The 15038-nt window shown below is 39.7% G+C and overlaps 1 protein-coding gene across 1 annotated transcript; it reads right to left on the reverse strand.

The window, feature by feature from the left end:
• Positions 1–5396: 5396 nt before the first annotated feature.
• REN (renin) lies at positions 5397–13983 on the reverse strand. The gene is made up of 9 exons (XM_025164750.2): positions 13913–13983; positions 12335–12491; positions 12069–12192; positions 8839–8957; positions 7878–8074; positions 6890–7012; positions 6449–6593; positions 5873–5971; positions 5397–5634 (listed from the first exon to the last, which is right to left on the reverse strand). The coding sequence occupies exons 1-9, from the start codon at positions 13981–13983 to the stop codon at positions 5473–5475; spliced, it is 1197 nt and encodes a 398-aa protein (XP_025020518.1). The 3' UTR covers positions 5397–5472.
• Positions 13984–15038: the final 1055 nt, after the last annotated feature.

Here is a 15038-nt window from a genome sequence, read left to right on the forward strand (position 1 = left end):
GAACCCAGCTAGCGTGGTTAGGTTCGGGTTCAGAGTATCCTGCAAATTCAGAAAATTGAGTTAAATGAATAAAACGTTTCATTTAACCATGGATACGCACGCTGGATGAAGACTGACGATGGGAGCAGCTTCCACAAAAGCATACTTAGTTTCAGGCAGCTAAGTGGGTTTGTAACACCAACCAGTAAGAATTCAACAGGGATTCAACTGCATGCAGGTGCAGGTGGAGATTATCAGACTAATTTTTAACTGTTGTGCAGTTAAAGGCAGTGTCTCTACCAAGCTTGGTGAGAGGAATTCCCAGTCCTGATTCAAATAAATATTATGTAATAGTTAGTGTGTCTGATCAAGATTCTTTCCCCACCTGATCCTCACTACAACACAAGCATGCCCCAACAAACTCCTCCTCCTCCTCCTTATCTTCCTCATAAGGTTTACATTGTTCCTTAGCTGTGTTCATGTTAAAGTCGTGGTATGGGTTTTGCTATGGATACAATCTGACATGCTTCAGTGACTATTCTGTTGGTAACACAGTCAGGGTGGAAATAACCTGGCAGCAGTTGCTCACTTTTAGCCGGTGCAAGCATGCCCTTCTCCCTGGGCACTCTCTTCCATGGCCATTCGTAGGACAGCACGAAGTCTGATTGTTCAAACCAGGCTTTTCCCTTATCCCCAACTTGGAGACCTGAACCAGCTTGAACAGTAGTTGTGGAAGATGCACGATAAAGCAAGAGAAAAGACCCACTGCTTTGTCTGTGCTGCTTCACAGCATAAGTCTCCCTGTACCTTCAGCTCTTGATTGGGCCTTACTGCTTTTAGTGAACATGGGATTGCTAGAAGGGCAGCAAATGCTATGCCTGTAAAGTTTTCTGCCACTCAAGGACTGGTAGACAGCACTTTGAGTCACCCATGAAGAAGAGACCTAAAGCTGGAAAATCGGGTTCAAATCCACATTCAGTGTTGCAGTTCACTGAGAGCAACCTTCAGTTTTAAAAATAGGGTATTTGTGGATGCCACCTTACAGAATGTAAGTGTAATAATAAGTCCACTTTAATGTAACATAGTTCATTCAGCTGAAGCAACCTTGCCTGACTTGCTGTGTGCCAGGTGTGTGTTGGACTCCATGAGCTCCCTCGTTTATGGGGAATGGTCCAGTACATCTGGCAAACAGCAATGGTTGAGCTAAACCATTTGAAAAATAAGGCTTTTGGCTCCAAAGCAGGCTTTGGAACACATGGGAATGTAAACATAGCCCTGTCAACCACAGTTTAAAGCGGCAATGCTTTTTTCCCCAGGATTCATCAGCCATAAAGGGCTCAGTACCCCGGGGCTTATGAAGGCCTATGAAAATGTTTCCCCCCCCATCTTTATTTAAAGAACTATAATTATATAAAATGATATTATGGGATCTGTACATTGTACACAATGCAAATATTTATTTGTAGATGTGACTTGGGAGTCTATCAATATAGAAATGTCCAGAGTGTATAATGACTTTATTCCAGCCCTGGTGCAGTCCTACTGCATTTCTTGCTTGTGATGAGAATGGGGACAGTCCCAGATCCACAAAACTTCTCTTGAGCCCACCCCACCCACACAAAAAAAGAAAGAAAAGAAATTGCTAGTATCTCATCATTCCATCCATAAGACAGTTGCAGAGAAGAGGGGACCAGAGATAAGTCTTGTCAGATTTGCTCTGTTGGTCTGGGCTACAGTGTGAGTGGAGGCAGTTGCAAGGATCCCAGTCAAAACACGCCAGATCAATACTGGCTATATTTTGGAGTGGAATTACTTGGATGATGTATATTTGTGGGGTCATAAACAACAACGAATCTGAGTGGCCGCTGAGCCACCTTTTCCCTTAAAGGACCTGTGGACAGAACACCATTTAAGCTGAAGCCTGAGAGATATAATAAGGCAAGATTTCTTGTCAGAGGGAAAACAGATGGTTCACAATGCCTACAGAGCCTCATCAGTGCAAAACTGAAACACTCTTTTTTGAAATTTCAAACACACAGCAGCTGAGTTAGAAATAATTTTAGCTGCTTGAACGTAGACAATACCGTGGAATACACAGCTCAGAAAATTATTCTGGAGTGGTGAAAAGTGTCCTAATGGTAGTGACCTATGATTAAAAGCTATGCAGAACAGACAGTAATGTGGCAGCACACGGTCCTGTCAGTGATGCTCAGTGTTTTCAGTTATGTAAACTGTAACTGAAACAGTTCAGTATTTTGAAAGCTCGTCTCATTTTCAGTGGGTTCCAACCTAGTAGATTTCACAAGCAACAGAAGAGGTGATTAATGTGTGTTTTTTTGGCCTATATCACTTGGGACAACAAGTGGGAAAATCTCCCATGGCTGAATCTATCACTATAGAAAACAGACACATTAACAATAACAACAAATGACTTGTTAAAGAACACCCTGGGCTAGATATAGTATTGGATGGATGCCTTACTCTGCAAATAGTTATTCAAGTTCATGTTTGGTTTTAAAATAAATCTAATAAGAGCAAATGAGTTCTGAAGTTGCCAAGTGCACTGAGTTTCAAAGGAGGCCATCATGTTAGTCTTCCTCACTATAGTGAACTCTATAGAGATTTATGTCAGAATGTATCTGTGTATATTCATCAGCATATGGAAATGCCTATTCCCTTTTCATTCTGTATTTTGATTGTCCTTTTTGTTTTGATGATCTATAATTGGCCACCCTTGTTAAAACTCTTCTCTCTGTCTAGCATGTTAATTTTCCACATATAGGGATTTCATTTGTTTATAGAGAAACATAATGTGTGAACATCACCTTCATTTGAAATGGAAATGCCAAGAAACTGGTTCTCCTCTTCAAAGGTTGCTTGTGGGAACTAGATTTAATATATTATAGCCACTAAATCTTTAGTAAGGAAAATGTTAACATATTAAAAAAAATAAAAACATTTTGAATGGAAAGCATCAGTTAATTTGGCTCAAAATGAAGTACAGTATGCTAATTTCTACAGGGGAGAAAAAAATCTTCCCTAAATATCCAGCTAACTAACTCAAACTCAATTAATTGAATAAGTGTCATAAAGCTGCAGGGAGTGACTCTCCCCTCCCTTTTTTTAAAAAAAAGAATGAGCCTAATTACTTTAATTAGAACTGCTATAATTGTCCTATCTTCTTTGTGGGGCTCAGTTTGCCTAATTGCCTTGTTGAGTATAGTGTGAATTACTAATATCTCCTGGTTGCAGGTCACTAGTGGCTTTCTTCCAGAATCCTCTCATGTCATACACAATGGCGGACAGGAAATTGTCCAGTCACTTATTGGTAGAGGTGATAATGGATGCTTTAAGTGATAGAAATATTCAGCAGTGATTTAATTCTGGAGAATTAAATCCCACCATGTTTGGGGTTGTAAAATCTGGTTTGGTGGTTTGGATTCAAATCCATCTTAGTCAAAGACCAACCAAACCCCTCTAACTTCTTGGTTGAGATCATCACTGTTTAAAGGCAGGCATGTGCATGGAGATGGTGATTAGACTTGGAAGTGACACATTATATAGAATAATATCTAATATTATAATAGCCCTATTCTTGGGAGGGAAGGTGATTGGAAAAGCCATTCCTTCCATTACTGAATAATTGAACTTCTACTCCAGGGAACAAGACAGAGGTGGCTTTTCTTGTTGCAGAGTGATGGGATCTGGAAACTATGACTTTGTATGATGGCTGCTGGAGACTATGAGGTCTGCCAAATAGTAGTCAATGTTAATTTGAACATTACCCACTTTCCACTATAATAGCAAAACATTGATTCCAGAGTATAGGAAGCCCTTGCGAATGTAATCACAGCGGGGGCCAAAGTATTCATGTATCTTTTCCCCAGGATTTGGGGGGCATTTCTAATTATAAAAGGACAGTATAACATTCCATTCATGAAGTCCCCTCATTGTTGAGGGGAAGGTTAAGTTAAAAAATAAAAAATAAAAATCTTTTCCTCCATGAGGCAGGGAAAGTGAAGTGAGGCATGTTCAGCAGAAAACCACCAAGAAAAAAGGTAAAAGATCCCCACACAGGTCTTCTGTTTCCTATTGCATGATTTAGGCCTGCCTTTTTGTTTAAACTAAAGCAACTAAACATGAGATAAAAGGAGTGATACATGTTGGAACATCATACTGTAGGTACTTTGTACAAGCTACTAAGGGCTCTACCCACTGAACTTAGAAAGGTGACTGCATATTATAGTTTACAGAGGACAGTGCTCCATTTGAGGACATCCAAGTCCTATTTAAAGATAAAAATAAATTGGTAGCAACAGTGCATAAATATATGTGTGTATGCATCCATGCCCATGCATTCAGAGATCTGGATATGAAGGGTGAAATGTCATTCAGAGAGCATGTGTAGCACCTGTTGGGTACATCTTAAACTAAACTCATCTTTTTCCAGGATCACATGGCCATTCTTAGTCCCAGGAAAAGGCACAGCTGCTTCAAGGTCTTCCTGTCAGGTGTTATGCATGTATTCATATGCTCTCTGAACCACATTTTGCTCTTTGAATCCAGATTGCTGCTCATCCCTGAGAGACAGAAAGCACACATTATGCAAATCTGTATGCCCTTTTTCAGTAATATAGAAACGGCCCAGCCTAGAACAAGTGGAATACATTTTTGATGCAAGTGAAGTATCAGTTTTCAGAGCAGTAGAGTTTTCAGTCTGTTACAAAAAAGGGGGAATTTATAGCATTTTAAAGGCTAACAGAATGATTGTGACATTAACAATAGAGATTTTTGTTCTGCTTTATGCTGTCTTAAGTACTATTTTCAGCAAATAAAATCTGTCATTGATTACCTATTTATATGCAAGGAACAATTATGCCACATTTCATGCATTGTAATACATTTTTATTTTCCTTATAATATTATCTTTCTAAAGAAAAAAGTCACAAAAGGGGGGGGGGGACCCAAGCCTGTTTTACATGTTATGGTCAGAACATAAGCTGAACCAGAAGATTTTTAGTTCTCTTCAGTAGGAGGAAGAAGTTGCACTCTGGAAGCCCTCCATGACACTTCTAAGAAATTGAAGACTATCTATTGACATCACGGGCAAGTTGTCTGTATCCTAAACAGTCATCTTCATACATGGCTAATATTTGAAAGTAAGTTTGATACTAATCCAAGGCATGGCATTGCAATGATTCAGCCACTTGATGAAGCTAGGCAAAGATAGGTCTGAATGCAAAATAGAATGAAAATCCTTTGTAATGTCACTTTCTGCATCATCGAGATTTTAAGAAAGAAACAGCTTTCACCTTTAAGCTCAATAGAAAAGATAAAAAGAGGACAATGAAGTCCAAAGATTATGGGATTCAAAATGTTACAACTAAAAGGACATAACTGTTTATTGTACAACAGAATCTACTATCAAGCTATTCTCTTTCACAGTTCAGTCTCTCAAAAGTGAGCATCTTCCAAAATGGGACATTTCTGCTGTCAGAGCGATGTGGCGAAACCAATCCGATTGTTCTGCCGGTCAAATTCAGTGTAGTACTGCTTAATGAAAGTTGCACCCAGAAGCCAGAGAGGGCCCAAAGGAGGAGGAATGTCAAGAGCTGAGAATGCCACCACACAGAGCTCTTTCCCATACTCCGAATGCTGCAGAGAGAATGGTCCAACCAAAAAGGAAGTAAATCAGCACGATGCCCTAAGTAATGCCTAATAATGTAGTGTCATGAGCTGCCTCCTGATTTTATAGCTATTGGACCTTTGATTTAATCACCAGTTCTCAAAAATCCCTCCCAAATTTATTTTCTCACACCTCTGGCTTTCCAGGTTTCATTGTTGCTCAACTGTATCTGTTCCTTCTACTGCAAATCATAGTTCCAGATCTTACCTTGAGGACATAGGCAGAACTGCTGAGTGAGTAGGTTACATCTCCAAGATGGAAGGAAATGTCAGGCAGCAAATGAATTTTTTTGCATTCAACAACATACTGTGAGAGAAGAAAAGAAATATAGGACGGAAAGACTTTTAATTCCTAGGTTGTAGGTCACAATGCTTCAGGTAACTGGAAAAGACCTTAAGTCAGCTTTTCCCAGCTGGTAATGCATCACACAGAGAAGACATCCAGATGGGGAAGCCTGACAATAGTTTTTCCCATTCCAATGGGAATCTCTTCTTCCTGTCCAGATTTTAATCAAGATTTCTCATAAGCAACTTTCCTGTTAAAACTACTTAGACTTTTTACTTTTGAGTAAACTGCCGAAGTAGTTTTTTCAAAAAGAGAAAAGTGCTAAAGTTGGACATTAGGGAACTTAAACTTTAAACACATTAGGGAACCCAGACATTACATGCCAGATAATGGAAGGCAAATGGGTTTCATATCTCACTGCTGTTTTTTAGATTTATTTTCTTCCCCACAATTAAAAAAAAGGACAAGCTTTTAGAAAATTGTGCTCAAATTTCTTACATTTTGTTCTTCTACCAAAGTAGCTCCTATGGTTTTCATCAGAACAGACACCGAACTGGCTGGCCCAGTGATAAAGGAAGAGCCGGTATCTATAGCTGCTGTACATCCTTCATGACAAAGTACTATATCCTTTTCTATAGACACTCTGCAGAGAAAGCAAAAGAGCATTCAGACATTCCTCCATTTTTCCTTTTGAAGAATAAGTGTCTTATATATGTCAGAATGGAAAGGAACACTGACATTCAATGTCTTGAACTCTTGTGGTCTGCATATCACAATAGTTCATAGAAAGAATTTATTTTTAGCATATCATATGGAAGACAGTCATCTTGGGAAAAACTGACTTCCAAAATGCAATTAATGTTTCATATCTTTAGTTGACTCAAAAGTGACTCCCCATTGTGTCTTGATTTTACAACTCTGACATTACATAGAACTTACCCCTTAAGATCAACATGCCAATAGCCTTCTCTGCTAATGCTGACATAGTGAAAGTCTCCAATGTAGTAAGACGGATCACTGCCACCCAGGATAATCTCTCCCCCAGTGTTCAACTCTGAGTTTCTAGGACAAAAATCACAAAACAGTAGCTTTCTTTTTCCTGCCCACTCTTGTGCCTAACAAGATTTAACAAGCTTTGTTGAGTAAGAGGCAGAAAAGCCTGTAAAGAAGAGTCGTTTTGCTCTCAGTTGTGTCAGAATCTTGCTGGCAGTGTGGAGAAAAGCTGGTAAGGTAGGACTTCTAAGACAATCAGTACTTCCAACAAAACTACTCAGGCTCAGAGCGAAAGTAAGATAGTCAGTGAGATTAGAACTTATTGAAACTCCCTGTGATATACAACTCCAAAAGATACAAGAGAAGGACTTATTTTTGGGGGGGGGGGACCAAGAACCGAGAAGATGCCTCATGTGAGATACCCCATCAGCCTCATGACTTGATGTTGAAATTTTCCCTTGATAGACAATATTAGACTCTTCCTCCCTTGAATCCATCTTCTATATAAGGAAATGTTACTGGCATCTTTATGGCAAGCTAGGGGAAACACTTTGAAATACTCAATGTTATCAGTGTTACTTCTACTTCGCTTGCTCCTATGCTAAGCTCTAGTCCTGGAAAGGTATTCCATATAGTCAAGCAGTTGCACTCTCTGGTGATACCCAAAGCCTCAGTGAGCCCCCATTCAAATTCTATAAGAAGCTTCAGGCACTGGCATATAGGCAATATTCTAGGACTCAGTATTAGTGAACCTTGGGACATATTAAGGGGACACATCCAAATCTTGTCTTTAAAGAATGTCAAGTGGATCTATGCGATAGCACATTTCCTGGAAAAAAAATTACTCTCTGACACTGAATTCAAAGCACAGCCAAATTATGCATTGATCCCAGTAGTTTGAAATATGGGCTTTATATCCCTAAATAAAACGTACCTGCTATAGTAGACAGAGAAAACCATTGCCGACAAGACCTTTTCAGATATTATCTTATCAAAAACTGGGATGACACCATCAATGGCTTGGTTGGGATAGCCCATACCAAGCACTCCATCAAACTGAGCATAAATGAAAGGATTGTTAGGTAGGGCTATAGCTTCTGCAAACACTTGGATGATGGGAATATCAGCAACCTGTAGAGAAGCACACCCAAAAGAACAAACTGCTGTGGAGCAATGAGTTGAGTGCATTCTTCACAATGAATAAAAATAACCCTTAATTCTCCTTTCTTTTCCCCCACCCCACCCCACCCCACCCCACCCCACCCCACTCATACATACCCACTTATACTTTTTATGTATAGTTAAGTCATTTTTGCATCAATACCAGTAACTGCTCAAGTTACTAAGGGGCCTGCCATGCTGTCCTTTAGTGCCATGTTGTATAAAGTATATATTGCTAAAACTGCATTTCTGTACATATTCATTTGGCATTAGGTGAGTAAATGTAAATAGGATTGCTGCATATATGATTTTCTCCTTTTGCATTACTATGGTTTTAGCCCCAAGTCTATTACAGCCTGATGCTATACTAACTGGATATTATAAGACATATAATATATGTCTCTTCAGATGTTTGTTGTGGGAGTAATGCACTTGCCTGTGTTCAACCTGTGTATTCCTTTTTTTTTTTTAATAATTACTATAAAACTTCCAGTGATCTCTTTTCAGTGATAAAAAAGATATGTCTGGCATCCCTTGAATTTTGCACAGTGCAAATGGGATGAATGTGGTCAAAATGCCACAATATAAATGATTGAGATTCTCCTTGTTTGTAGCCCTCCCACCCCACCTTTCAAGGCTTGTGAATACCCTGGCATTTGCCAGACAGCAGGAAAGCAGTTCCTTAGTTCTCTTCCTTCAGAAGCACAAAGGCCTATCTTCCTCTTAGCACTTACTCTGACAATGTCCTGGCTAAGGAAACCCTTAACGTATCCTTGGCCATATACTAATGCAATTTCAGTCCCATTTGGCTTGTATGTACTTGATTCAGAGGAGTCATAACGATTGTGTGAGACTGAAAGAAAGAAAGAAAGAAAGAATATTAATGTGAAGGACATTAATTGGTTTGAGACTATTTAGACATCATCAGGAACAAGTGCCTTAGTGTAAAGCCCCATGTAGCTGGCAAACTCAAGAAGGAAGAATCACACAGATTTCAGAAAGGCATATTTAATGCTAGTCAGGGGTAAAAACATAACCTTACAAACAGTAACAGTAAATCCCCAGGCAAACATATAATAAACCAATTAAGGTAAAGTCCTTCTCAAATGTTTCCTCCACATAGCCTCCCCACCCCCCAAAAAATCTGGACTGTGCTGCCTCTTCTCACACCAACTGAATCTGCCTCTGCCTGTTTCCCACAGTCTCTCACACCTAATGGAGAACAATCCTATGCATCCTTCCTCAACAGTGTTTCACTGGATGCTATCCCATGGCCATTGAAAACAGAGGATCCTTCCCTCTGTGGGCTCACCCACACATCTTTGTGCCTCAGTTTGAAGATGCCTCACTTACCTTTTACAGACAGCATATCCTCATGGTGGAGCCTTCATCTCAATGCCAACCCACTGCTGAGGCAGGGTAAAAGTGGATCAAGATGGTGTGATAGGAAAGTGGTGTTTTCCATGGGAAAACGGAAGGAAATCTCTTATATGTCACATGAAGGAGTTGTCTTTGGAGGGCTGGTGACACGGTGCGCTCCAATTGGCCCACTGCAGGCCTACCTTGTCCATTCCAGCTGCAGGACTCTGTGTCTTTATGGCCATTTCTGCTTCAGCTGCCTGAGAAAAGGACTTCCCTTGCAACTTATTTTGGTTTGGTCAAGGGAATATTGACTTCATGGAAGACCTTCTCAGCTTCCCCCTAAGCTGTAGCTCTGGGAACTATTCAGACTTTTGCTTACATTTTTAGACCAGAACTAAGCTAACCAGTCCAGCCCTGGGTTTCTGTGTCAAGCCACCAGTAATAATGGGGAAGGCTATCCTGCCCATCAGGCCTACAGCCAGAGATCAAGTATTGTAGCAATTAGGAAGCAATGCAGGCAGAAACAATGCAGACATGGAGACTTTAAAGTGGGAGCCCTGAGCAGGGAATCTGTGCGCTTGCTCTTGGGGCCCAGGCGAAATCACTGACCCACAGCATTGTTGGGCTTCATTGTAAACTATTAACTCTGCTGTTGTAAGGAGGAGCAGTTCTGGCAGAAAGGGGTAGCTAGAAGTGGGGGAAGGGGTATCAGTGAAAGGGAAGGAAGGGACAGATGGTTCAGGGGTCTCCTCTTTTGAGAAGTTGCTGTCCTAGTTTTTAATGGGGCAGGGCAGCCTTAATGTTTTCAGTGTTACTCAGAATGTGAAACTGAAAAGGATTGCTTTCTCCAACGCACCTGAAAGAAGTTCATCAATAGCTTGCTGGAGAGACCTGTTATGGATGTCAATAACAGCAGCAGTGGCAGAAACTAACTGCAACTCTACTTACTAGCCTCTTCTGAGGCATGCTAAAAGGTACGCTGTGGAGGCAGTGGTTTTCTGGAGAATGTACTTTCTTCCCATCTTAAGGACAGGAGAAAATGCATCATTGGGGCTGTGTGGAATAGCCCTGTGGATGAAGAAATAGAGCACTCAGTCTTCACACAGAGCATATTCACATGAGCCAGGCTTCCCTTGACCCACTGCAGAAGTCCCACCGTGGTTGCTCTGCTGTCATTGTTCTGAGGAGAAGACATTCTCTAGACAAAGCTCCAGAATCAAATTTTATTTCCCACTGAAACACTTGGGAAACAAAAACAAATGAACCAATGGGAAAGGAGGGGAAGATAAAATGTCTCACCAGCTGGGAAGATTAATCAACCAATGCTTTAGCTGATTTGATTGCTTAGGACATATTTTATCCAAGTTCAGAGCAGGAGTTTTCCTTCCTTCCTTCCTTGAGAATTCAGTGCTCTGTGTTGTTTAGCATATACTGTACTGATATTATTTGTAATATACTGTAAATGGAAGCTCATTATGGTGCTTTAAAGTCTTTTAAACCTATACTATACTGCACATGAATTTAAGTTTAAATAATGATAAATCTAATATTGACCAAAGGGCAGCTACTATCATCAGAGCCACAGAATATTCTGAAACTTTCCTTCTGATGGTAGAGATAGGATAGCCGCAGAAGGGAAAACCTGACTTCACAAACCTCTTTCATGAAGCTGTGAAAAGATCCAAAACTGGACATTCAGTAAAGCTACAACTTCAGTATAAGAAAATGTAAAAAGTAATTGTTTAGGTAAATACACAAGCCATAATGATATCAGGTGTTTCACAATGTCATTGCACAAATGATGCAAAATACTAAACGATGATGTTATGACATGTACAAGCTCACCTGACACCCCCTCCATAAATACTCATGGGTGTGTGGTCTTAAGTGGGGGGACTATACCTCTTATATATCTTGATATGTTCTAGAGGGGGAAAAGATCTAATCAGACCTGGAGTGATCAAATAGGAGGGAAATATTTAAAGGAAAATGTCTAAAAGTGAAAGCATCACATCCTCTTTTCAACTGATGTGAGCTGATGGCATTGGGTAGCACTTCCTTTCCTCAATTCCATCATTTCACCCCTCCATAACACAAGAGAAATACTGTACTGCTTTGCCTTTAAAAAAATTTGGTTTTCTTATTTGGACAGTTCCATTGAAATCTTTGGAATTTGCTGGTTCTTTTTTAAAGTCTTTGACTGAATAATAAATCAGTATGTAAGCATTAAAAACCAAAGCATTATATTAATGACTTACTACTCAGATTGTTTCTATACTAACATTAACACTGAAAATCATATGTAATATTCAGTGTTATATTTTTAATTGTTTTTTAATTTTTTAATATATTCAAATCTCAGGACACTTACTATTCATAACCCATCATTAATTTAGCACACACTACCACTCATGGCTGCAGGTTGGTGATAGTCGTCTAAGTTTCTTATATGTAAATGATAAGAAAAATCTATTTCAGGGTGTCAATCTACTGCGACAGGAATAAAAAAGCCAGTTGTGTAATATTGTTCCACATGCATAATGGAAAAATACCTCAGTGTAGAAATCTTCATATCCTGTTGTTACATGTTTCCAAAACTTACCACAGGCACTGAACAATGGGGGACATTGGTGGGATGGTACCCAAAGATTAGCTGATCCTGTGTCAAAGACAACCTTGAAGATTTGAGCTGGTGTTCCAATACTGATTTCACCATAATACTGCATCTGAAAGACACATCATAACAAATAGCAGAACTACCTTTTTATTTAAAAAAAAATCACAGCTCATTCCATCAATATCTATATAAAATGCTTGACTAGTCTTGATTTGCTGACTGTTTTCTTCAGGAACACATGAAACACTTACATCCAAGTAGTTTGTTAGAATGGTAGGTGCTGTTTTGTTATGAAGCCCTTCACCAAGGTAGTAGATACTGTGCTTCAAAGAAGGAAAGACATCTGCCACTTTCATGCCCATCCCCTGCAGGGTTTCTCGGATTGAGGGCATTCTTTTGAGTGAAATTCTGATAGATAGAAAAGAAGAAAAGAAAACTAGAAGGTGAATCAGATGCAGTCACATTTGCAATATATACATAGGTCAATAAACACAATTGCCAAGTTAGTAGTGGTGACCATCAGGGAAAACCTTCCACATATGATGACCTGTTTTAATAAATAATATGGAAGCAAGGAGGCCTCTGTTTTGGAATGCTATCTGATGGCAGACATACAATCCCAGGAAAAAGAGTGGTGCTGCAGGTGAAGCCCTTTTGGGAGACTGAATCCCAAACATTGAACTGTCAGAGAGAACAACATCTTGCTGCTCATGGTGTTGAGGAATGAAAAAATAGAATATTCTTTCTATGGTACCAGAGGCATAGAAAGTGTACAAGGACAAAAAAGAGGAAGATGTGAAGCAAAACACAGGGAGGGAAGGAACTGGACATTCAGTATTCTCAACAACACATCTTTCCAGGACTCACAGACTCTACCCAAACTTTTTTTTTTTTTTTTTTTGAGTGGGCACTTTCTGTTCTGGTGGAGAGAACTAGCAAAAATACAGAACCCCAACATAATCCTGCAGAGTATAACTTCACCTCTCCTCAGAGCACAGTGACTGAATCTCTCTGAGAAAACCATTGGGTATACTCAGCAGTTAGAGCTCCCAATTATCAAAATGCATTTTCTTCTTTCCCTACCTGGCATCTCCCCACCCTGGCATTTTCTTTTTACAGAGATATTGGGGAGAAGGGTAATAATACCTGGAAAATCTGCTTCTTTAGGTCCTTCCAGATTCTGAGTTACTAATGAGCTTTTGGAGGAGTTAATTCAGTCTAGGCCTCTTATTAATCCGTCCAAATTAGCCTGATTTAATTCAGGGCTTGGCCAACTCCAGCTGCATCCCCAAAGGGTTCGGAAGGCAAATAGGTACAACAGAATAGACAGAATTGTACAACAAAATCTATTCTGAAAGTGGGCAATGTAAATGAATACAGACAATTATATGCCTATCAATTTTTTGCTGTGGAATGCTGCTGTAGCCTACCTGGAATCCTGTTTTCTCTCTCTTGCCTGCTTTTCTGCAGTAGCCTTCTCCCCCATTAAAAATTCCTAATAGTGCTTAATAAATTCTGCTGTAACCCCTCCACCCCATTCCCCACAGCCAGGTTAATGGGATATATAGTTGTGGCCACCTTGCTATGTGAACCATTCTTTTTGCAACCAGCTGATCCACAGCCCGAAGCTGGCTTGGCTTGGTATATACCACTCTGTTGCTCAAGATGGCAGCAGATACTTGCAGTGAATTGGCAATGCAGTAGTTTTAAGCTCTTCTCTTTTGAAAAAATATTACATTTGCTTTATACATCATATTATTGATGTGTTATTATCTGGTTGCTGCACTTGTAAATTACTAGGTGGTGTACAAAAAAAGAGATAGTCTTACCTTTGGAAGGCATCACTGGAAAAACACAAAAAGCAAGAGATAAGCAGAGCAGAGTCCCAGCACCACTGCATTATTCTGCTGTTTTTGGTATGGATGCTGTTTTTCTGGGCTGTTTTTTCTCTTCTTGTGTGAAAAAGGAAGCCCCTTCTAGTAGGCTTTTATAGCCAAACTCTGTCCAGCTTGACTTTCTGCTGAGTTTTGATTGGTAAGAAAGTGGTAATAAATCTTGCCAGTTGGCAGAGGGAGGACACCTTTGAGGTACTAGCTTTGACCTTGTTTCCTGGTAAAGGTCAGCTTGGTCAGAACACATTAATATTTGTGTCCACTCGATCTCTTATGTGCGTACCATTAGCTCAATGTACGAGACTCAACAAGTTAAAGTGAGAACTTTCTTATGCACCTTATTGAACAAGTTTAAAAATATCTCTGTAATAGGCCAGCCTTGCCGTTTTAATATAATAGCATTTCTTGGAAAAAATAAAATCTCTATGCCACAACTTAGAATCTAGATTCTATTAGTCTTGTTTCTTATGGAGACTTATAATTAATACTGCTTCAGTGAGGACTGAAAAGAACAGGATTGCCATGTGTTGCAGTATGTAAGCAAGAATCTTTGCCCAGGGAATTCTTCTGGTACAACCAGAATGGATTTCATCTTATCACTCATCCTCATCTGGACTGGTATTTGGAGGAGAGGACACTGCCAGTATTCAGGTAATACTCAACCGCCTTTACATGGTACTATTTTGTGCCAGCTTTGTTCATAACTGTAGAGCTCGCATAATGACCATCCCTCATAGGAAAGGGATTTAGAGAAGAAAAAGCTTAATTTCATCTGTTGAGACAACCATTTACAGTATGGCTGTACAGGATACAGTGTATAGAATTTGGCATGGTGTGATATACCTGTCTTCTATAAAGAATATATGTAACTATTGTTTAACATCCACACAAACATCCAAGAAATATGGTTACAAGTTACCAAGTACATGAATTATGTTTACAGTTTTTATTCAGACTAAGCTTCTTGATTATGTAAAACCAGTGATTTAATTCTCTGTATGACAAACACAGAGATATGGGTGTTGTTCAGGAAGCAGCCGACAGCATTCCCAGAGTGTACCAT

The sequence above is a fragment of the Python bivittatus genome, unplaced genomic scaffold, assembly GCF_059951505.1.
Source record: "Python bivittatus isolate LINGU-HERP-01145 unplaced genomic scaffold, Pbiv_v1 ctg000700_np1212, whole genome shotgun sequence".
NCBI lineage: Eukaryota > Metazoa > Chordata > Lepidosauria > Squamata > Pythonidae > Python > Python bivittatus.